This window comes from Glycine soja, chromosome 11, assembly GCF_004193775.1.
Source record: "Glycine soja cultivar W05 chromosome 11, ASM419377v2, whole genome shotgun sequence".
Taxonomy (NCBI): domain Eukaryota; kingdom Viridiplantae; phylum Streptophyta; class Magnoliopsida; order Fabales; family Fabaceae; genus Glycine; species Glycine soja.
The window spans coordinates 41,026,766-41,052,777 of NC_041012.1; the positions used below are offsets into that span (position 1 = coordinate 41,026,766).

Below are 26,012 nucleotides of genomic sequence, written 5' to 3' on the forward strand. Positions count from 1 at the left end.
TCATAATTGGAGAGTAGTGAGAGAGTTTTTGGGGTGTTTCTGTAAATTTTGATTTTGTCTTTATAATTATAACTGTGAATTATACATGTTTAACAGACCAATTGATGTCCCAATGAGAAATTACCGTGAAATTGATGTGTTTTTGTGTTGAATATAAACCTTAAAAATTGAGGTTTTTTGTTAATTAACATGAATTGTACTCTAAATAATATTTTCTTTAATTGTTTATTTTATACAAATTATTGTAATTCTTTCTGTATGATTATGTGAACTGTTTGAGGAATTTTACTCCTTGTGTTGTGAAAAACATTTTTTTATGATTTTTTTTGTGTTTGGATAAGATATAGCGTGATAAATAATTATATTGAGATTGAGTATAAGTGCAAAGTTGAATGTTAATGAGAAATTACCGTGAAATTGATGTGCTTTTGTGTTGAATATAAACCCTAAAAATTGAGATTTTTTTGTTAATTAACATGAATTGTACTCTAAATAATATTTTCTTTAATTGTTTATTTTATACAAATTATTGTAATTTTTCTGTATGATTATGTGAACTGTTTGAGGAATTTTACTCCTCGTACTGTGAAAAACATTTTTTTATGATTTGTTTGTGTTTTGGATAAGATATAGCGTGATAAATAATTATATTGAGATTGAGTATAAGTGCAAAGTTGAATGTGTTAATTTGTTAGATACACACAAAAATATAATGGTGGATTGTGACATTATAAGATGTTAAGTTGTTGACATGAGATTTGGTTGTGAATAAGTATGTGATTAACACTTGATGTGACAATACTTATGTTATGAGCTGTGAATCATACAATAACCCGATCAGTATTTATCTTAAGAAAAATGCTTATGCGCAGTGTTAAAGGGAAGATGTAGGATTCCTATTTAGGAACCAGTGTTAAATTGTAGCGCAATGTGTTAAATCTGTTTGAAAACGTGTGTGAGGTCGTGAGTATTGTATAATTCATGATTAGTATCTACAAATTGAATATGTGATGAACTATGAACATGTTGCTTTGATATTATAACATTGTTATTGAGATTGAGTATAAATGCAAAGTTAAATGTGTTAATTTGTTAGATACACGTAAACATGTGATGGTGGATTGTGTTATTATGAAATTTTTGTGGATATGAAATTTGATTGTGAATAAGTATGTGGTTACGACTTAATGTGACACCCTTTATCTCAACGTATATATAAATAAATAAAATATATAAAAATAATGATGAATAAATTCACGTGAATAAAATGTTCATATTCACTTCATTATCGGTTTATCACGAAATAGAAGTTATTAAAAACATATCCGACTCAGAATAAGACGATCAAAGTTTTAAAAAAAAATTGTTAAATTAGTGAGATAGTCTCATTGCATGTTCCATAAATGTTAACGGTCCCATAAATGTTATATCATTCGGTCTCATTCCATGTTCCAGTCTTTCCTAAAGCAATTAAAAACTTCATTATGACATTCCACGAGATCAAGCAACTCATGGGGGCAGAGAGAAGGTGAGGCAGGAATTGGGTTTGGATTTTGGTAGCATTGGTGCATGGTGAGTTTGTGTGCACATGTTAGCACATGAGTTTGGAGTGGAGAATCAAAGCCACGGTTAAAATTTACCCTGAACAAGTATCTGCTGAATAAAATGTCAATTTCGATATAAAAAAAAAACTTATTGAAAAGGCAATTTTGAAAACTCCCAATTTTTTAAAAAACCATTTGGTGATTTTTACATAAGATAATCTCCAAGTATTCAATTCTCAGGTTACAAGTGTTCAGGATACACGTGCGTGGATTGCATTTTATACAATCCAGGCAGCATCTTATTTCATTGCAAGAGGAATTGTAGAAGTATATTTCCCGTAATCACATTGTTCAGTTAAAACAGCGATTGGTCAAAAAAATATAATGAAGTTTCTGCTTATACCTAATGTATTATAAACTCATTTTCATCTCTACGCAATTCTCTGTTTTTATGCAGAAAGATCTAAAATAGGTTGGTCATTATACTAAATGTAAAATACAGATCTCACGTTTGTATTGTATGTACCAAGCTAATGAATAAATAGATCTAAAACATTCACTGTATACAACCATCTCACAGCTAAAGTGATCAGACAAAGCAGCAACAGAATGCTAAGGATATGCTGCTGTTATCGGAAATCTGCGACACCAAAAGGAGCCATGGCCACGATTCCTCCTGTCAGACACAGAGTATGTATGAAATGTGAGAATAGCACTATGAAATGTGAGAATAGCACTACTTGAATTTTTTTTGTACTAACACGTTTTTCTACCAAAAACATTTGATTGTGAAGTTACAACGACATTTGGATAGAAAAAATATAGAATGCATGTCAGAAGAAAATAAATTATCTCCACTTACTTGAGCTATGAAGTTCTTTGAAGCCTCTCAACCATTTTCATGATCTGGTTTTCCATTCGTATTGGAGGATGATGTCTTTGTATCATTGCTATTTGACTCTTTATGGTTGCTAAAGTCTGACTTTTTTCTAAAGCCAAACCTTTTTGGGAAAATACTCCAACTTTTCTTTGTCTTTGTCAGCTTCTGCAGCTCATTTCTAATGCTTGAGCATTCCTTCTCCAGATCCAAAAGACGTTCCCTCAAGTTTTCATTTCCCTCTGCCGTTTCCCCTTGACGTGTATCACTATTGGTCAGGCCAAAATTTCCACTGTGGTGTTGTCCATTTTCAAGATTGTCAGAAACAAAGAACCATCCAGATATTGATGTGCGGAGTCTAAGCTGTTCAAAAAACAGGACTTGAACAATTACTCGGAGAGGTAATCTTTCATTTTGTGCTGCGTGAGTGCTTGCTTCCAATGACAGCTTTTGGCAGTTCATCAATCTGCAAAGTTGCTCCCGTTCAGAATCTGTCAGCCACGGATGTACCTGCAATTGTCAGAGTTTTACGTTAGAACGATCATATTTGAAACAATTGGACTCAAAAAAGAAAAATAATGTTGAAGTACATAGTACTTGATTCTGAGATCATTGTGAAGTGTTAGGATATCTAATAAATAGTGAGTGAAATAAAATAAAGTAAAAACATAATGAGATAAAACAAAATTACCATTTATTGTTTAGATTTATGATGGACTTAAAAAAGAGTTGGTTCCATTCCATATCCTTCAAATGGAGGGAAAGATATTGGATGGAATGGTATTTAATGCACTCCATCATGCTCTATTCCATTCCATCACATTTTAAACAATCTAAACAATGAAACCTAGTAATGTTCTATTCCATTCAGCTCTATTCTTTGAGGGATTCATTCACTAAATAGACTTGTTAAACATTGTTTTTTCTTTGTCGTGAATTTCTTTATATATTCTTTCTCAATATAGCTATGAATAAGGAATTAGGCAGCAGCTTTCGAATATCACCAATACTATTTTGGTTCATTCTTCCTCAATTCAGTCCTTTTTCAGATGTTTTGATATCGATACACAAAAACATCTAGTAAACCGAAAACAGAACACCGGCATGTATATAGACAAAAATTATGGGCAAGCTAGGCCATCCAAAGTTATCTAACCTTAAGGTATACATCTATTGCATGGTATATACCATCGTCAAGTGGCCTAGCATAATCTGGAATTGCAACAGCAAGTGCCTGAAACTTAGTCAAGTTCAAATTAGTATCTGAAGCAACCTCAGCAAGATATCCATCAACCAAATTCGCCACCATTGTCATTGGTGTCAATGCATCAGCTCCAGCTATCAATGCCCCTTGTTCAATTATGCATGGAGAAGCTGCTACGGATGCAGGCTGGTATATAGACATAAAATGATCAAGAATCCTCTGAATGCAGTCTATATCGTATAGTGTCTCCACCGAGTATCCCATATTTGGAATGAGAAGATCCACTAGCGCAGCCTGGTCTAGTTGAGCTCCTACCCTTTTCTCCAAATTTTCTTTACATGACGAACTTGCACTCAATATCATGGCTGTGCGGAGCAGCCTAAGCAGATGCTTTGAGGATGTGACCCCCCTCTTACTAGGAAGCAACTCCACAATTTCCTCCAGTAGAGCCCTTTGGTCTGCTTCAGAAGTATTAGGAATGGTAGCATGGCTTGTATCAGTGAAGCTTGATTGCCTATTCATCAAAGGGAGAAACCTCCTGAGATAATATATGAGAGATGCAGCAACAACCTCAGATTTCATTCCTTTCACTTCAATGGCTATAATCAGTCGTTTATATAGGGAGAGGCTTAACAAAGACACATCATAAAACCACCAATCATGGAGTTGAGATGGTTTCTCAGAAGAAATTCCATTCCACAATGCACTGTTGTCTGCTTGATTTTGCTTGCAATTGCTTCCAGCCACAGGCCAGTGGAATAAGTTTGGATCTGAACAAGCCTTCATAGCCAAGGAATCAATGCATCTTGAAACTATATGGAGATCTTCTGCAAAGGGCTGCACTTCCTCACATGTTTCAAGGGCTTTTATGGAATCTGGCCAATTGCTGAAAATTTCATTGAGAAAGGCCTCGGTCTGTGCAACAAGATTCCCTTCACCATAGTTTTCAGTCATTTGGAGATACTCAGCTGCACATCTGAGGCTGACTACATTTAATGATGTGATTTCTAATTTTACACCATAGCAAAACCTGGTTATATCCTTGAAAGTTTTGGCTCCACCGGGAACATCATGAAGTTGCAAAACACAACTTGATCCATCCTCTTTTGAGGATTCTGCAATGAGTTTCTTCAGTAGGCCACTTCTAGAAAGCAATGGAAACTGCATCAAAATCACAAACGTAGAAACAAACTAAGGACCAACTTGAAAAGACATTCAAAGTCACAGAAGTTGAAGAGATGGGAAAAAAAATTCAAAAATAGAATGCATGAAATATGTTAGATGCAGTTCTTTAGAGGCTTTTGGTATAATCCTCCTATCAGAATTGGAGGTTCACTTTGGTAACCTATATTGATTTTAATGCAAACCTAAAAGCACCTAAGCAACTGTATGAAAGTTGTCTTATGTTAAATCAAAAAAGCACCTTGTGGAGGAGAAAAGAGATTTCGCCAACTTCAATGGTAACATCACTTGGTAGTCCCGTTGTACAAACCCTGAATGCAAAACAATAATTAGGATCACTGATCCAAAAATTAGGGGAATTTGCAAAATAAGTGATGAAAAAAACCTCACCGTCCCATCATCCTAAAAGATGAAGGGATACAAGGTTACATTTTTATGAGGGAACATTAAGAATTAACAAATAAAATGAAGGTTAATGGCAAAATAAGGACCCATTAGAGCATTGATTTAGAAAGAGAGATGAATGATCACCAAGTTTGGCCTTCCCGACGAAAAGGTTCAGACTTTGATCCCAGCTTCATGAATGCCATATATGTTTAGATATGTATATGTATTTAATTAATCGAAATAGGATAATATTGTTGTTTGAAGATTGATAAAATGAGACATGGGAAATAAAGGTGGAGGAGGGTGAAGAGGAAGAAAATAAGAGAAATTAAGGTGAGAGTGGTGATGCTCCACACACACAAAGAAGCGAGTCTAAAGCCTAGTAACTGAAAAAGCGACGAAAACGGTTGACATAGCTATCTCCAAATTCCGCTTATGTTGTCTCTCTCATCCGATAATTTTGTTAGCAATATAGCATGCATAATAATATCTTTCTTTGAATGTTATTTACTTGCAAAACAATGAAGACATTTCTCATACCCGGCAACTATATCAACTGGGGTGACATGCATGGGAGTGCAGCTAGGCATATTCATGGGTGAAAATTATCCCATCCAATTATACAAAAAGATTGAGTTTCAATTTAAATTGATTTGAAAATAATATTTAATTTGAACAAATTCAATCTAAAGTTTTGCGATTTAGATTTTTTTTTTTTTGGTATTTCAGTTTTGATCTTATTCTTTTTTAGAAGCAACACTTTATTTTTTGTTAACAGAATAACAGATAAATAAATTTCACTAAATAAGAATAAAGTCTCCAAATAATGCATGGATTTTTCTAATGGCTAACTTTTCAATTAAGGAACAACACTTAGTCATTTATTATATAAAAAGTCAAATATATAATAAGTATTAAAAACTAATTCAAAGTATTTTTTACTGCAACTTAATTGAAGGTATTAAATCACAACTTAATCTAAATTATAAATCACAAGTCAAATTAACTTCAAGCTTTCTAAAATTACAACTACATAATAAATTAACTTCAAGTTTTCTAAATATGATAAGTTTTTTTTAGGTTTGAAGGGATAAAATAGAAAAAGAAAGAAAGAAAAACTCAACCAAATTTCTAAATATGATAAGTTTTTTTTAAAAAGTTATTTCATTTAATTTTTTTAAAATAATATAGTGTATAAGCAGATTTTATATTATTGGTATTTTTTTTTCTTACAAGCTATATAAGTAACGGAGCAGTTTATCCATTCCAGATGTAAAAATAATCACTATGGCAATGGCATAGGAGGCACAGTGTTGAGTTGAGTGTCTCCCTCTCCCTCTCCGCTACTGCAACTCTCTCTCTGCTTTTCCAATTTTACTCTGCACCGCAATAATCATAAACGACGCCGTTTGAATTTCCACGAAACCCAGATTTCGTGGGAGCTTATGGCTTCCATTCTCGCCAATCTCGTCCCCAACTTGTCCTTTAATCACTTCCAGGTTACCCTTCTAACTTCAACTTCTCACCTTATCTGCACTTTACTTTTACACTTTAAACAAACAAACAAAAAAAATCAATTTTGAAGTGAGTGAGGTGACGAATTACACATTTTTCTTTCTCCTATTCAAGTTATTTATACTACATGCCTCTATTGTATGTGAAATGGAGCTAATTTAATTTGTATTATACAATGGTTGAAACTTGAATCCTCATATATAGACACCACCATCATCGTACCTTGTTGGTGCTGGTATTGTGCAACGTGGAGTTAGTTTGCGCAATTGTAGAAGGAAGGTTCCTTGCATAATAAAGTGTGAAAAGAAAGATGATGAAGTTGAACACATTCAGAATGTTTCAGTTGAGCGTCCACCCTATTACAGTTACTTGGACTCCACCTCCGGCCAGCTCGAGCCGGCCTCCGGTGCCCGAGCGAGTATTCCGGGCCAAGAGTATTGGCCCGAGGGAACTGCTAGTCGTGTGAGGGCTGCAAGGGCACCTGCTCCAACTGCTGAATCATCAACCTCTCCATCTTATGGAACCAAGCCTGGAAGTAGGAGGAAGAATTACAAGACAACTGTTCCTGCTGCTGCTGCTTCGTCTCAACCCATTGTTGCATCAAATGGCACTGGTTCTGGAGGTTCTTCTGAGGTTTTGATTGAATCCTTGGAAGAGTCTCAGGATGACGTGTCTGACTTTGTTGTTTATCAGTCGGAACCTGAGGAGGAAGAGTTGAGTGAATACGAGTTCGATAAGAAACTTGGACTTCCTCATCCGTTTATTGATCCAAAGGTTAATAAGCCGATAGAGGGGACACTTTCGAATGACGAGCTGTGGTGGAATTGGAGACAGCCGGAGAAAGAACAATGGTCCAGGTGGCAGAGGAGGAAACCGGATGTTGAAACGGTTAGTGTGCATTTGTTAGTTTTGTGCTTTACTATTGGATTTTTTATTTATTTATGGATTAAAGGGTCATGTGGGCCTGGTCATATTTTCTGTTTTGGCAATCTGATTGAAGAGGCTTCACGAATTTAGGTTGTAAAGTCATTTTTTTGTAAGATGCTCCCAGTCCCCATGTCAAATACTTTTATTTGTTTGATCCTCCATGGTTATGTTCATCAGACAAGAGTTCTAAAAGCCATTCAGATATACGTGAAAGTCATAAATTTTATTTTTGATAAGGTTTAATCACTTATATGGTCCCTGTATCTACACAATTTTTATGTTTTAATCCCTACACATACACTTTTTAATCCATTTTAGTCCCTGCTGTCCAACATTGTAGGGACTAAAATAAAATGGATTAAAAAATATTTGTGTAGGGACTAAAACAAGTAGTTTCTAAGTATAAAGATTAGAACATAAAGATTGAGCAGGTATAGGGATCAAATGAGTAATTAAATCCTTTTGATAATTAAGTCTTGCATCTTGAGTCTGAACTTCTCTACCATTTTTCAGGTTTTCCTGAATGCTATGGCAGAAACCGGGCAAATAAAGCTTCACGGTGAACACCCAACATTAACAGAAACTGCCCTTTACCGAGCAAGGCGTGAAATTTATAAAGAAGAAAGGTATTCTTGACTACCGCTCACTGCAGTTCTGATAAGCCTTGAAATAAAACTGGTGTTTTTGTAGTGCATTAAGTGTAAAACATATAATTAAGTAGAAAGGTTAAACAACAGTTTCTTGAAGATTGAAAACATCCTGAAAGGACTGAGAAAATGCATGAGAGTAACCTATGCTGAGAAGACTACTTGACACAATTCTCACCACAAATTAACTGTAAGGAGAGTAACTTGATAAAGTTTTTATTGTCCTGGCCAAACATGTGCTGCTCCAAGTTTATTAAAGCCCCTCCATTTAATGTATTTTATAATAAACTGACTGTATATGCTTCATTTATTTAAAAGGTGCAAGTTTGAGTTCTGCATCCTTGTTAAAATGGATGTGCTGGGTGAGTGACAGATTCCAAGACTCTTTCAAGATGTATTTTTTCAAAAGGAAAGGAAAATACACTATTAGGTGTCGTTAAAAAAAAAGAGAGTAAAAAAGCATAGTTAGATGCAGGAAAAAAATTGAGAAAACCTACCTACTATGGCTATGTTGGGTTTTAGTGCCTAAGCATAAGTGTATGGAGTTAAATTTAATTTTTCATAATTGTGAAATTCATATGCCAGAATTAATTTTAAAATTCAAAATCACTTGTTCATAAATAAACACAAAAAAAATCTCACTTAATCGTTTCTTTTTGGTAGTAATTTCTTTAAACCAGAAAAATGTCAAGTATAATAGCTTCCTGTAGTATTTTGTCTCATCACAAAATTGAATCAATTAAAAAACTCCTGATTTTTGCAGACTTCAGGCCGAGCAAGAGAGACTGGAAAGAGATGGTCCAATTGCATACTATTCAGAATGGGTGAAAGCATGGAAAAGGGACACATCTCGCGAAGCTATTCAAAAGCATTTTGAAGAGACCGGAGAAGATGAAACTACTCAACTAATTGAAATGTTTTGCCACCAAACTGACCGAGAGTATCGCATAATGATGGGGACTGATGTTCGAATCCAAAGGGATCCTTTAGCAATGCGAATGAGGGAGGATCAGATAAAGCAAAGTACTAACTATAAAACTTAAATATTTGTGTCATGACTGTATCCATTTTAGTCAATTTATGTCATATTTGCCATTCTTATTTTTATGATTCAAAATTGACTTCACTTTATTTAGCGTTGTTTGTTGAAGAACTGTTGAATAATTATTTTTTTTCCACAGGAAACAATACTATTCTGTATTTAAAAGTATTATTCTGCTGTTATTTGGACCTAGTTTTGAATGTATTTAAGAAAGAAAAGAAAAATTAATTGAAAAAATATATCAAAAAGGATAAAGTTGACTTCCATTTGTTATTATATCTACTTACTGATCATCTGTTTTTCTTGTTATTTTGTTTGTTTTCTATATCAATTTCATAATAATTAACCAGAACACTTCAGCTTCTTACATTTTGTTTTGTCCTGGACACTCCAGACTTACATTTATTTCCTGTTACTTTATTAAATGTCATCTACTTTTACCTCTAAGTATTAGGGTTGAACTAGTCACCAGTTTCCCTAATGTCATGATAATTTTTGCATTGGCATCTACTTATCTAATAATTTTGTTCACTTTGCTGTAAATATTTTTAATCCAGAATAGTAGTTGAAATTTTTTTCATCTTTCTTGCAGTATGGGGTGGAGATCCAGTTTACCCAACTGTGAACTATATTCAAGATCCAAATGAAGTGATTGACTACAGGGGGCCAGATTTTCATGAACCAACACCAAATATGGTGTCTTATCTGAAGGAGGTTATTGACTCTAAGCTCTTCTTCCTTGTTTTCTTATTGTTCATTTTTTCGTTAAAATGGACATAAATTGTGATAGTTAATCTCTTGGGATGATATTAACACATGTCCTGGATGGAGTACTAAAAAAAATTGGGGATAAATTTTCCCAGTCTATAAATGATGAGCTTGAATACTTCTTATCCTCATTCATATGGTAATTGATGGTTATTTTAATCCACCTCATAACTTTATCATTACAGTGGCCAAATTTTGTTCTCAAATATATGATGTTTTCTCCTTTGTCACTAATTGTTGAAATTTTCAATTTTCTGACTTACATAATGGCAAGATCAAATTCTTAATAAAAGCTATGATTATTTTATTTCTGCCACAATTTCTGAACTTCTTTTCTTTATATGACCAGAAAGGAAAACTTATTTCAAGGGAGGAATTTGACAAGATTATGGCCAAGGAAAAGACTGAACAAATTGAGGTAAGGAAGTTTGAACTTTATAATACTAATTGAGTGGATTGTTTTGCAAACAGATGAGTTGCATTTAGGGAATTACTTTCTTGAAGAGATTTATTGTTTAGTTTTATATGATTTGCCTTAACTTGGGTGTTGGAAAGTGAAATGCAGTCATCTCATTTCCATTGTTCAGGTCTCTTGTATAATTTGCCAGGTGCTAGACTTTTTGGATGAGGTTTATTGTTTTATTAATTAAAGGTTATCAGTCGGGTGGCTTATTACAATATATGTATCAATATTGTAATAAATAGCTTAAAGGTTTTAAAGAAAAGTGATGTTTTTGTTCTATCAATTTGTTCTTGTCAATCCAGATATCTAGACAGCCTTATATATAAAAAAGGAATAATGTCTTTCATAAACAATATTTTAAACTAACATGCATCAACCATTCATTGCCTTATGTGAAACTTCTGGTTTCCTTTCCTTTGCCTACTTTTATATTGCTAGCTTCTCTTCTGGATTCCTTTGAAGCTGATAAAGAGCAATTGGGATAAAGACATATTAACATAATTTGTTTTTTAAATCAAAGCTTGTAAAATGCAATCCCATGTTTTTTTTCTTCCTTTTTTCACTTGTGAGATAACTAACTTATTTGAAATAAAAACAAACTTAACAAACAGATTAAAATAAAAAGAAAAGTGAAAGCTGGGACTCTACTCTCAACTAATGTTGTTGAGGGGCAAGAGGTTAGAGTTTCTATAGACCCAAGCATGGGAATTTTAGTTGGCTGTTTTGAACTGAGTTTAGTGCACATAGTCAAATAAGCAAAGCTTCAGACCAAATTTCACTTTATAAATAATGACATGGTTGGAGTTGGAAGCACCAAGGAGTGTCATTTAGACATTTACTTGTCTTTTCGCCAATCCAACATACCTATTTTGCTTAATGGGATGGAAATTGTCATTTTATTGGTAACCTTAAAGTCTCACCACTTATAAAGAATGATCTCTGTCAACACAATACAAGGGGAAAGAAACTCATGAAATATAGTTTTGTGTGTAAATTGACTTTCATTAGGTTTTCTGCTTGCCACTTCCATCAGGTTGACTAGAGTACTAATTGGAATCTGGATGGAAATAAAAAATGGTAGAGAAAGCTAGAAATCCAAATAAGAAAATTGTCTCTTTTTTCTTTGATTATATTTGTTAAACTTGAGCTATAAAAGGGGGAAGAGCCTTTTGAAAGTAAATATTTAATAAGAGTATGTTTTCTCTGTCATGCCAACCTATCATCTGATCCTTATATCTTATTTATAACTGGATAGATCATAGATGTGTGACCTTTTTGAAATTTTTCAAAAGTTGTACATGGATTTATAATTCATTGACAACAGAATTCTTATGTAATTACTTAGTATTGTGTTGGTTTTCTCACTTGAGCTTCATACTTTACTCAAAGTGTCAAGTTATAAAGAGCTTCAGATAATGAACCTCTTAAACAATTAATTTCTTCTTTGTATACTCCTTCATTCAAATACTACCTTTGACCTGTCATTCTATTATTTAGTCTGATACCCTTTATTTTGCACTATGGCAGTCGACGGAGATGGATGAAGCTATGGCCAAAGCTGTTGACATTGGAGAAAATGATGTGAGCTTCTATTATCCATTTTATAGTATTTCGTTTAGTGGTTGTCCAGTGAATTCTATTCCTGAATGATAGGCTGTAAGTAACATCCCCCCTCCCCTTGTTTCTCCCTTTATTAAACAGGATGAAGAGGATAGTGATGTTGACGGAGAGGAAGAGGGAGAAGAAGAGAAGCTTAGTGATTATTGGAGTGTGTTGAAAAGTACTCCTGAGCTTCGCCAGTCAAAGGTACTCTTGTAAATCAAATATTTCCTAGTAGTTTTGTCTCTGCCGGTGTAATGTTTTTTATTTTATTTTTTAGTTTAGTAGTTTTAGATGGATCAAAGGCTTTTTGGTATCTCCTATTATTGGGATGACTATCAAATCAGAAGTCTTTGAAATATATTTTTATATTTCCCATGTTTTATACTTTGAGTATTTAACTGTATCGATGTGTAATTGACATCCTTTCCTTGAACATGCACAGCCAAAACCAAAGAAAGAAGGTCCTTTGTCACTGGACGAGGTTATAGAAGAGTCAGAGAACTTGACTGATTTCCTGATGGACTTTGAAGAAGAAGAATAATGGCATGCCTCCTTGTGAAGCATTCCATGTCAAGTGGTGTATTGCATTGTGTAGACAGAATAGAAGGTTTGGTTGTTAGTCTTCATTGTCAATTTCCTGAACTATCAGTAACTTCTTTTAGGCATTGCTACAGTGGATCGGGTGGTCAAGGCAATAAACATTGGAGTGAGATTCTGAATACTACTTCAAGGGTTCTAGAAACATTATCCCAAAGTACTTGTATCCACACCTGTCTACATATACAATTTTGATATCTCAGTCTTCATACGGAGCTTAGCAGATAAATTAACTAGGAGAGTGACCATTCCAATATGTTAAATATATTGCTGCATATTGTTATTTTGGTGCAAACTTGAATCTAATATATTAAGTCACATATCTTCTTTCTCAAGTAGTTCAAGTAACGATGTCCTCGTTTATTGTGATTTACAACCTCCCGCAGATTTTGCCAAGGCATGTACAAGACTTCAAATACAATACAATGGTAAACTTTCGTTTGTGAAAGTAAATGATTTGTATGCACACAATCACTTTTGTAAGTATAAATATGAACTGAATATTGTGTGGATTGTGAAGTTTACAAAGGGGAATTGTAGTGTAAGTAATCAATCATGTCTTCAACGTTCTTATCACAAAGATTGAGAAGGTTTAGGACTCGTAAGATGAAGGGATTTTCTTTATCCTGTTCATTAGATGAAAGTATAATTCAAGGAAACAATCTCTGTTTAGGAATTAAAATCAAGACTTAGTTAGTGGAACCGTTGGAGAGATGATAAATGACCACTAAAAAGTAGATTATCACGATAATTAATGAATTATTGAGCAGAAACAAGAATTTTCGTTGCTAATGTTTGTAAAAGAAAGATTATATACGAATTTCAATATTACTGCTAGTATTGAGTAAAAACATAGACATTACTGCAAGGAATTTTAAATAAACTCAGGTATGACTGAGTTGAGATTTTGGTTGCTTCAATGTATTTGGGTGCAGCACTTTTGTTTTGAGCCATTAGATTAATTTTATTTAGTTATGGTTCATTTGATTTTTTTTTTATCACATGTGGCAAGGCACATCTCAAATATAGGGATTCAGCACACCCAAATGCCAAAGTGAGAAGGTAAAACCGTAAAAGGGAAGCTTAAGATCAAGTGCACATTTCTTATTATAAAGCACGCATGTTAACACCGAAACAAGAACTTGTTTTGCCAAAAATTCTTCTATTAGTCGTGTCGTGAAAATCATGCTATTTAATATTTATGAAATGTGGACAAATTTTTTCTAGGGGAAAGGAGGGGAAAGGGTAATATGTGAATCTTTGTAATATGCATTACCCTTTTTAATATCCATTTTCCGAAGATTTTTGAGTTAAAACATCATATACTCTGATTAAAAATAAGCCACTCGGAAGCAAGCAGGCCCAAAAGGGTTGCCCCAACTATCCAGAGTCTCAACAAATTTTTTTGTCATCATCTTTCAATAGTTCAAAAAAAGAGGCACATGGACGGAAAGGGTGGAAGATTGAAACTTGCACACATATAATTGCATTTTTTTTTTTAACTATCCCTAAACTGAAAGTCAATAACTAATTTCTTGAGATATTAAAATCCATTTAAAAAATTAATATCTTTCAATAAATATTTATTCATACACACAAATTAGGAATCAACCTCATAATTACATACTAAAAGAACAAAATTATCTATCAATCATGTCATATCATGTTAAAATGATTACTAGTTAAATTATACATTTTCAATCTTCTTATGGCTAAATGATGTATATTATGCCGCCGAATCGAGATTATCCAAACAATGATATCCTTGCCCTGCCTAGGCAAATATATGAACAAAAAAAAAATAGTAACATCAACATCCCACTAGGTAATCATTAATAAATGAAAGATGACTAATTAAATTCACTGCATTGAACAAGGAAAGTCGATGACTCTTAACTTAATCCGAGGGTTGGGTATTGGGTGCATATCCTCAATTTTGAAATCCCATGTGAAATTCACTTTTAACGGAAGACTGTTGTCTGGAATTTTCTGTTTTTTATGATTTTTCCCTCTTTTAATGTTGTTGTAAAATTTTGTTTAGTTGCTTAGTTAGTTTATCGGTAAATTATTTATTTTTATTAATTCAGTAAAACATATAGCTTTTTAATAAAATATTAGCTGTTATTTTATTTTTAATTCACATCAATTGGTATTTACAAATCTGACAATGATCTATAAAAAAACAAAAAAGGCGCAATGATCATTTTTTTTAATATTGTTACGGTTTCATTTTTCTAAGATGGACAAATTTAAAAAATTCTAATTGCGGGTCCTAATGGAACTTATTTGACTTACATTATAAATCGTATATATATCACCTAGGAAGCACTGTGTGTGTTTGTGCGCGTGTATTTCGCTTTTTGCATACACCAGCAAATGACTATTTTGGCTCTCTTGGTGATAATTTCATGTTTGACTAAACCATGTGCTGCTATTACGTTATACGAAGCACTATTGATCAAATTGTAAAACTTGTCACGATCAACCCAAAATAATAGAGGCCAAAATGAGCAATAAATGAAAAATTTTCACACCCTCAAAAAGTGATTCCAGCTTAAGGAAATTTCAGCTATTAAGAGAGCCTTTCTCCACCTAGCTTCACTTCAATTGTTTCTTATAAGATCACATTAATCATCTCTTTATTTGTTATCAAGAATAATAAGCACAGCTTTTTTCTTTTTGGATCTTAGTGACTTCCAGAGCATATATGAGTGAAATCTAGTCTAGTTAAAAACCAAATCTAATAAAAAGCCCAGGTGTGTTCTTCTCTACTCCTAGATAGCAATAATGTATTCTCTCTGGCCTACACTATCCAACTGATTCTTCTCCTAGATCTTAAAAGTGCCCTATAAATTAAAATATCATTCGCTCTAGTAATATTAAATCCCAGCAATTGGTACTGTATTAAAAAATATTAGCAATACTATAATGAACTTTTCCTAGTCATAATTCTCAACAGAATTAATAGCATCATTGATGTCTAACATTTTCTAAACCAAGAAATAATGTGTCCAACCCACTTGCCTTGCTTGGAATGTGGTCCCATTAATAATAGATGGATTCCTACTTGGGCTTGATATTCAAATGTATGTTTAACACAATTTAATTACATGAAAGCTTTCAAATGTATCTTACGGGATACTCCAATAGTTTTAAATTCATCCCCTTGTAGAATACCAATATCCTCGAAGCTATATTCAAAAGAGAGAAAAAAAAAAGTTTGACCATCCCATCTCAAATGATGTACAATTTTTTATTGATTTATTTATATATTTAACACTTATTTTATTCTTAACCCCTACCCAAAGCATCCGTAGTATAGGTGCTTCAAAATTTTCCCCACTACATCTTTCATTGTTCAAGGGAACACATCATTGACATCTCCTACACCATGGGGAGACTCCTGTGTTGCATGCTCATGTAGCTACATATTGTTGATTCAATAATGTTTTGCCACTTGTAGATGTGCATAAGAGAGACAAAAAGGATGGAAATATAATTTAGAGGGTGAGCAGAGTGGAAATATTAATCTAATGACAAGGAATTTTAGATTTGACCTGAAAGACAGAATATTTATTGTAGGGGGTTGTAGGTCCATTTTCACTAACCAAGATGATATAGATATGATTAGCAAGTGTGGTGATGAGCAAACATGTAGTTATTATAATTATAATTAAAACAAAAACTGTTAATGGAGTTTATTGTGTTTGATCTATTGGAGACCCTATGTCACCCAAAACATGGCCAAGAAAAAATCTAAAGGGTTGCTGGCTTGCTTCCTTGCTTTGCTCCCTTTGAAAAATGGCAAACAAAGAGGGTGAAAACACAAACATTTGGTCAACATGTTTCATTCTGTGTTCGTCTCTCTCTAGCAATGTTTATGCTCTTCTTTGTGGGGGGGCTTACGTTTGAAAAGAGACACTTATGGCTAAACCTCCCTTTATATTACTAATAATTATGCTTAGTGTGACACTCTCAACCTTTCTTTATCATTAATTAGTCGCATTCATGCTACAGACCAAAATGATTAAGTTATGGGTCCACATTATTATTCTCTTCCGTTTGCCTCCCCTCTTTAGCGCTGTATTGTTTTCAAGTTTGTCTACCTTCTTCTTTCATGCAATAATCACAAGTTTAATTATCATAGTTAGTACTATAAGAATAATTACAATTCTTTTATTTTAGCATCTAGGTTCATTTGCAACTTTATTTTAAAATAAATTATGCACTCGTGTTGACTTAGACTCGATCCTATCTTCAAGTTCAAAATATATTTTACGGTATTACCAATGGCCTAGATTAAAATGAGTTGCATTCTCACATAATGCCTTGCAAACCCACCAATTTGTCTACCTTTATTATTGTTATACCCTTTAGATGGCTTGCGCTCGTTTTTTGCTTTTTCTATGGATAATTATTTATCTGCGTTTTCACATTTCTATTTGTCTGCTTTGAAAACTTTATTATTTTGTTTTTCAAGTTCAATGTGAAAACATAGTAAAAGAAGAATCTTATTAACGGTCTTTTTTTTCATTTTTCTCCATTGATATAAATTTTTGTAGGAATTAAACTCAGATCCTCCAGCACATATATATTGTCAATTAAATTATACCAAATATACATATAATAGATTTACACCAGTATGATATATATATATATATATATATATATATATATATATATATATATATATATATATATATATATATATATATATATATATATATATTGGGCTCTAAGGAAATTGCACGAAAATATAAGTCCACATGAATATAAAAATCATTCTTGTTTGATTGACTGCTGCTGATTTTTTTAAATTATATAATAAGATGAATTAATTTAAATATTATGATTCACTATTGTATAAAATAATTTTAAAAAATTATATGTATGGGGTGAAATGGGACAAGTGTGGATTTTATTGTTTTTCTTGTAGGGTCAGGGATGGGTTGAGCAAAATCCCATCCCTACACGTCCCATTCTCATACTTGTTAAGCAATGTTCTATAATTATGAACGGGGAGGCATTAGAGAAACTCAAGGGAGGTTCAAAATGAAAGTTTCTTTTAGCAACAATATAATATAAAGTGCAAAAATTGTAATTTCTTTCAACTACCTAATTATTATTTTTACTTATTTTTTTTTCTAAACCTCTAATATCATGATTTGTTGTATATATTAAAAATATCATAAACCAACAATGATTGACATAAATCAAGTAATCTAAAGTTCAAATCTTGATTAATTCTGAATATAAAATAAATATTGTTGAGAAAAAAATATTTATCTTGTATATATTAAGATTCACAATGAAGATTAATTTATCATTATTTTTTATAATAATAACTTCGTATTAATACCATTATTAAAAAAATATCAATGGACAGATCTTTCCTTTCTTTTATTTCCTTATTTAACTCAATTTAATTCAATTTGCAAAAGTTCAGTCAATTTCACATATATTGCAAATAAGAAAAATTTACCAAGGATTACTGGTGTTTCTTGTAGACCGTATTGAAACGTAAGTATAGATTCCGCATTGATTAAATCGAATAACAGGATATATATTCATTGTACACCTAAACAATGTATGATATCAGAACCTATTAGGATCAACTTAGTGGTATAGGTTAGGATAAGGGCAAGGGGACTTAAGTTAATTAAGTTTAATCTTCAAATTGTAGCCATCGCATTCCAAAACAATGTGTTTTTTTCTTACATAAGTGACTTGAATTCAATACCATGTTAAAAGAAAATCAAATCAATACCACTTAATTAATAATTCACTTATCTGTATTACTTATTAGTTGCTTTCTCAACACACTTAGATAAACTCTAACATTTAAATATCGATATTTTAAATAAAATTCATACAAAATAACAGTTTACTTTTACTGACACATAACACTCCAAAACAAATTAGCAGATTGTTTGAATCATGCTTCTTTTTTTTAATTCGTTGTTGTTGAAATCAGAATAATCATGTGTTTTTTAATGGGCAAATTAAAACCAAAAGTACGGATTTCTTGATATAGAATAAAATTCTCACTTCAGCACATGCAGCACTTTTCTGAGGTTTCAATCTTAGAAGGACAATGCTTCATTAACAGTGAATATTTTATTACAAAAAATGACAATGTAGGATCATGTCACCTGCTTATGGAACTACCTGATCACCATTGCAGGTATAGTATCATATGATTGGCATAGAACAAAAATGTGAAACATATATATCCAATATTTCTTAACAATAAAGCATTTTTTTAGAACTATTTTGTACTGTCGTGACTTTTATATTTAAAATGTTCTTAAAATATTGATTTAAAATTTTACTCGATAATTGATTGATTTAAAATATTAATTTGATGCTAGAACTTTTTTTATATATTTAAATTGTCAGTGATTAAAAAATACATTACCCTCCGCTGCTTAAGCCTCAAATTTATATTTTTTTTATGTAATAATCGTACTAAAGTTTTGACTTATAACCTCATACATATACATATTAGTTAAACCTCCCACTAATATATTTATCTATTGTAAATAAGTCTCAACTTTATCTATTATAATTATAAAAAATACTATAGAAACTTAAAATTTATCTTATTAATTTGACTAACTAATTAATTTAATGCACCGTGTTGACAACCATTTAATAGGTAAACTTTTAAGTGTAGTTTGACGTATGATTACCTGTTTGCTAAGTGACAAGAATTCACGAGTGGAAAAGAAACTATCTTAGTGGACATATTGGAGTCACAAATTCCGCAAGATCCTCGAAATTATTGTATGTTGAAAGCCACCCCTCCCCCACAATTATAACATGTCCTTTTTTCGTCATCTACACAACAATCAATGTCTTCCAAAAAATATAGCAATAGGCGATTATCTTGAGTGTGATGTTTTCTGTGTAGTTTCTTTACATGGGTTGTCTCTTTGCTAGCCATCTTCATTTGCATTATTTGTCCCTAAAATGGTTGTACATAAGATTGTACATTCGTATTTTTAGCTTCATTTATTGAATCCCAATTAGTCGTACCTATTTGTTGAAAACCATAAGCCTATAAGATGTGACTAATTCTGTCCAAGAGCCAAACGCCTATGAGATATGGCTTTGAATCTCTAAGAAGATATTACTAGATTTTGATCAATTGAGTCCAAGCACAATACTCAAATTATGTGGATGGTTTTATGAATTTACAGAAATGGGCTGCAAAACCCCGATGGAACTTTTATAATGTATTACTTACAATAGATTTAAGTTAGATTGATTTGTAGGGAGAAATTCAAAAACACACGCATTGTTGTATTGTGAAAGAGAATAAATTATAGAATGAGAATTTTTATCTGAGAGGTGACGGTTTGAGATGTCACTGTGAGTTTAGGGCCAAAGTATATTTACATGTTGAAAACAAACAAATTCTCTGATAGCGTATTCTATGGCCGCTCATTGTTTAAGGTTATGCTTTTATTGGTGTTTTGTATGTGTGCGCACACACATGTTGAATTGTATTTTCAAGACTGAGTACAGTATTGATTAGTTTAATATTTTTTGGGAGAAAATGGCATCATATGTAATTAATTTTATGGTTAAATGATGATGAATACTTGAAAATTGAACGAGTTAGGATAATGGACTTGAAGAAATCGAATGGTATGAAATAATGAATATTTTTTATAGATGAAATACAATTTACCTTCTTTATTATTTTCAAATTAGGAAATATCAATGTCTTTCATGTGACATTTCCAGCATTGAAGGCAAGGAGAGTCATCATGATGTAAAAGAAATTCATAACAAACTTTTAACCAACAAGATATATTCATATTCATAATGAGAGAAATCTAGAAATATTTTGATCGTGTAAATTATTTTTTTTACTTTCATCTGATCATAAATTATTTAGTACGGTATGTTTATTAATTTTTCTAATAATTATTGAACAATCATATTAACAATCATTTTTAATTGATTCACAATTTTTTTTATTAACATTATATAGGTGTTAAACTCATGAAACAATTCTTAGATGTCCATTAATGATTTGGCCTAACGCTTAGGATATGTTTGGATTCTGTCAACAAAAAAAAAGAGGATATGTTTGGACTCATAAATTAGACTCATTACATATTTAAATCATGAATTTATGTATTTTAAATTTATTTAATTTGTTTTTTTTTTAAAAAAAGATGTTTTGAAGAACATATTTTATGTTCAATTTTTACATAACAAGGGTGTATGTAAGTTTTGTTTTATCTCTCTCATGCATGATAGATATCAAGCATGTGAAATCTTGTAAAATAATAACGATGATGAAACAGACATAGATGTAAAACTTATACAAGATCAATCATCTCATATGAGAGAAAAAGATAATTTTTTACATGTACAGAACTTCTAAACAACAAATTTGTATGAATTCAAAGAAGGTGATTTTTTATCGGTTAATTAATTAATTAAACAACTTCAAAATATTAAAAACTTAAATGCAAATCAGCCGGAAATTTCATGTGACAATTCTCATCTCCAATTTCTTACAACATAACATTTTTGGTTGTTATATATTTTAAAAATATAATTATATATGAGACTAATTTTCAGTATAAGATAGTTAAAATTATTAAAATCATAATTTTAAGAATCTACTGATACTTTTAAACTATTGCAGTTAAAATCTTTGACTTTAAGTTCTATAAGTTATAGTCTTTTAAGTTATGTTCATTATAGAACTCATTTTTAGTTTAAGATTTAGTTGTATTTAAAAGTTTTCAGTCTTTATTTAAAGATTTGTTATGCAAGAGTCACCCACGGATTCAAGGGGAGACAAATAGGGACATTTACCCCTTCCTTAAAAGATCTTTTATGTATGTACGAGAGAAAAAAGAAAATTAAAATAAAAAATGCTAATAAATGAAAATATATAAGAAAAATAAATTTTTAAATTGATATATATTTTATTTTCTTTTAGTAGTAAATTGTATATCTAGTTTTACACGTAAAATTAATAAAAAATTGTTAAACTTATTATTTATTAAATAATTATTATCTTTATTTTTATTTATAAGATCCAATTTTTTGAATTTATTTATTCTTTTATATAAGACTCAATCTATATTATATCATGCATTAATTATTTTTAAACTAAATATATCACTAATTAAATCAGAGAGATGTCATATTAACCTGTATTTAAAAAAGAAAAAAATATTAATGATAATGGTATTTTTAAAAATATATATAAATTTAGGATAAATTTATCACTATTAATTAAGTTAATTATTTTTTTAATTTTAATAAATAAAATAATTGAATCTTATAAATAGAAATAAAGATAATAGTTATTAGAAGATAGATATTTATGTTAGAAAAAAAAAACCCTTAATACACTCTGTATCTTTCCGGCAAAAATTGAATTCAAATTCTTTTATATATTAATGTGCTTTCAACTTAGTCATGTTAGTTAAATATTAAATATTTAAATAAGATCAGGTCCCTATTATACAAGTAAAATGGAAAAAAGGGTATATTAAATTCTTCCAAAAGCGAGGCATAAATGGCCTGTGCCACTGTGCCAGGAGGAGGTGACGATAGAGTCCAAGCAATTCCAAGGTCAAAAAGGGAAACTAAGAGATCAAGAGAGGAGAATTTGGCGGGACCCTCAAATCTAAGCCATGAGACATGAGCTGTTGCTTTTTTGACATTTCTCCCTTTTCCTTTCCCTTCTCTCTCTTTCTATGCACTCACCAAGAAAGTATATGAATCAATCAAAGAAAGAGAATGTACGAAAATGAAATGGTAGCTAGCTGTTCATGATTCATGCAAATAAATTTATTTAAAAGTGCATCCATCTCCACACCCTATAACCTTATCCTCGTCCACCCATCTTCCTTTTTTCTTAGACTGTCTTCATTTGTAAAATAAAGTGAGAAAAAAAATGAATGAAAATTAAAGGAAAAACAGAGAGTGACAAATATGATTGTTTGACAGAAATAAAAAAGATATGAAAAGAGAAAAAAATAAAGTAATGTAATAAATAATCAAATAAAAAATTTAAATAAATCATTGTTACAATTTCAATTTTATCCATGTGGGCTTGTACGTTTTTTTTGCTTTAATGTTTTTTTTAAACTTAAATGATTATAATTAATTCTAAAATAGGTTATTTTTTGTATGATATTAGTGATTATATATATATATATATATATATATATATATATATATATATATATATGCATAATCTATTTTCCTAAGCACAAATTCGTCATTGCTTTGTTATAAATAAAAAAGGAAGATGCATAATCAATTTCTGTAAAACCATAATCGAATATGCTCACGGTTATTTCCTTATTATTGAATTTGTACTCCTCATAATTGAAGCTGAGATGATCACGAGGTACTGAGGGCAATTTCGTAAACAAGGAAAGATTATACACTTTTACCCCTCTTTCACCTGAGTTTTGAGGGGAAAGTAAAATAAATGGGTCTCATCACTTTTTACAATTTTCAATGATACTTTCCATGCAAACGAACGAGGAAAGAAAACTACTTTCATCGCATCTTCAACTTTCAGCTAAGACTTTCATGGCAAACGAATAGCCACTTAAGGTTCCGTTGGCTTGAAGAGAAGAGGATGAAAAGGAGAATAAATGAATAATAAAATAATGTTAGACAAACATTTTTACATTTTACTTTGATTTAAAACTTTTATCTCAAACCCTTTTTTCATTTTTCTGCCTCTACCAAATTGACTCTACTTTTTTTCTTCTAATTATCGTACTGGTGTTATTTATTAGTTAACGATAACTTTGAATAAAAATAACGTACTATATAATCAATTAATCACAGATGTGAGGGGGAAATATCATGACAAAAAAGAGAGAGAGAAAAAATGATGAGATGCATGATATATAGTGTAGTTGGTCGTCTTCGTCATCGTTAATAATTATGGACCCACTAGTTGTTGAGTTTCAATCTACTTGCAAGATTTCTTACATTAATATTGGCCCATACATTACAGGAATTAAGATTGTCTACTGCACTCGACGGACCTACTGCACTCGATGGCCTATACATACATACATATACATATACATATACATATATATATACATATACATATACATATATATATATATATTCTTTCATTTAGATTAAATTTAAAGAGCATTGAAATTCATGTATCAGAATTCAGTCAGAATCTACGTGTGAATGGTTCGTATTTCCTTGAGATTAGTGCAGCAGATAAGCTTCTTCCTTCTGATGTTGAAGTAAGAAAGCCACTTCTGGTTTAATGAGAGGCACCTGATGATGATATTATAATTATTGAGTTAGACATACATGATAGATACTTAATTGTATTATAAAATTGTTAGTAATCTGTTTTATTGTGGAACTTAAGTTTTCATTCAATTAATATATATCTTGTCACATACTACAGAGCAATAATAATTGAAAACCAAAATCTAAAGGAACTGACCACCTGCATGTTTTAATGAGAAAGCCTATTTCTATATGTGGAAGCTAAGTAATTGCTTATGATAACTACTTTGACGTGGAAACAAATATACTATAGGGAACGAGATTAAATTAAATTCCAAATATCACCAAGATTGGCACATTTAATTATAGTAATCTGCAACAAGCCAACAACGAAGACTCTATATATGTTTGCAACACATGCAACACAACATTTACTACAATATATATATATATATATATATATATATATATATATATATATATATATAAACATAAGACCTACTACTGCGCATGCAAATGTATGGGTTTTCAAAGGTTATTATTCTTTGCAGATCCTAAGATCAACAGGACCACAACGGCTTAAAGGGTGTCTGGTACTGGCTTGGCACTCTTATGTAGCAACTGTCACAATCAAAAGAGATGCTCGATCAAATTTTCGGATCAAAGCGAATGCCCGTGCTAGGCATCTTTGTCTCAGTCACCTTAATTAGGACTAAGGAGAGTTTTGTTTTGTAGATAGCACTTTAGGACTAATGGCTGTTTTCTTGTGTGATTCAATAGTTCCACACAACATGAAGGTGTATGTATCATTTGTCTACAATCATATATGATTATGTGCAGTTAGAATGAGAATTTTTTTTTAAAAAAAAAAGAGTCAAAACACCTTATAGTAGTGTTTAACATAGGCAACATATATTTATAATATAATAAATTTTTTAATTATGTTTTAAATACAATAAATATTTTCATTTGGTCATAAAAATATTTTTGTAGTACTACATGCTTCTAGCTAAATTCTATATCAAACAGAAATGAAATCTTCGCAGTGTTTCTAATTATAAATAACCATGGCTTATATTCCAACAACAAAAAAAAAAACAACTTGGTTTTATAGCACTAATTTACTCAGATTTAATGCCTAGATTCTGTATCATATATATATATATATATATATATATATATATATCTTAATTTGTCTGTTCTTAGCTTCTATATATGTGAGATATAGGTAGGTATGCAGCTAGCTATACACCTCGTTGAATATGAGGCTTTTTGACTCTTAACCAAAAGCAAAGAAAATAGTGATACTTTTAAATCAAGCCGAATCTTTCAAGGTAAAGGAGATACTTTTTAATTATTATTATTATTATTTTTGTTATTCAAAGGCGCTTAAAGCCCAAAAGAGGAGATTAAACTGTTATAAAACGTGAGCTAGAGATCTCCTTTACATAAAAACTAGTACGTCACCCGTGTGCGGACGTACTGACTAGTTGCAAATTTTAACTTCTTGATATAATTGATTCATTATTTATAATTTTATAGAATTAGAAAGTAAATTTTATCATTTTGGTATAGGCACTTATACATATAATAAAATTCTCAAATTTAATATTTAAATCAACCAAAAGGAGCTGGTGGTTCCTCATAAATCATATAATATCAGTTTCCATATAACACGCAAGACTAGCTATTAACCTCCCTATATATATGAATAACATAAATTGACCTCAATTGTTTCATCAAATCTGTTATTGTTCGAACCAAGGGTGCTCCAGACATGCATCCAACTTTGCCTCCTTCAGTGCTTTTAACAACAGATTCTAAATCTACTTGCAGCAAGATATTTTGCATACGCAAGCCCTGTAAAACTCTCCATAACTCAGCAACAAAGGCTGAAGTGCACCCCACTTTTTTCGCAAATCCTATTTTCCGTCAATCATATATGATGATCTTGTAGGAGGCCTCCATAAGTAGCCATACTTTGTGATGATTTCAAAG

At 31.4% G+C, this 26,012-nt stretch overlaps 2 protein-coding genes across 2 annotated transcripts; one reads left to right on the forward strand and one right to left on the reverse strand.

Moving 5' to 3' along the window:
* Nucleotides 1–2,036: 2,036 nt before the first annotated feature.
* LOC114375737 (BTB/POZ domain-containing protein At5g03250-like) lies at nucleotides 2,037–5,542 on the reverse strand. The gene is made up of 5 exons (XM_028333584.1): nucleotides 5,339–5,542; nucleotides 5,049–5,118; nucleotides 3,578–4,786; nucleotides 2,407–2,931; nucleotides 2,037–2,220 (listed from the first exon to the last, which is right to left on the reverse strand). Exons 1-4 carry the CDS (start codon nucleotides 5,395–5,397, stop codon nucleotides 2,434–2,436), a joined length of 1,836 nt encoding a protein of 611 aa, XP_028189385.1. The 5' UTR covers nucleotides 5,398–5,542; the 3' UTR covers nucleotides 2,037–2,220; nucleotides 2,407–2,433.
* A 912-nt stretch (nucleotides 5,543–6,454) lies between these two features.
* On the forward strand, nucleotides 6,455–13,208 carry LOC114376624 (protein PLASTID TRANSCRIPTIONALLY ACTIVE 12, chloroplastic). The gene is made up of 9 exons (XM_028334828.1): nucleotides 6,455–6,693; nucleotides 6,914–7,597; nucleotides 8,150–8,262; nucleotides 9,047–9,306; nucleotides 9,918–10,039; nucleotides 10,443–10,511; nucleotides 12,084–12,137; nucleotides 12,258–12,362; nucleotides 12,601–13,208. Exons 1-9 carry the CDS (start codon nucleotides 6,640–6,642, stop codon nucleotides 12,697–12,699), a joined length of 1,560 nt encoding a protein of 519 aa, XP_028190629.1. The 5' UTR covers nucleotides 6,455–6,639; the 3' UTR covers nucleotides 12,700–13,208.
* The last annotated feature ends 12,804 nt before the right edge of the window (nucleotides 13,209–26,012 follow it).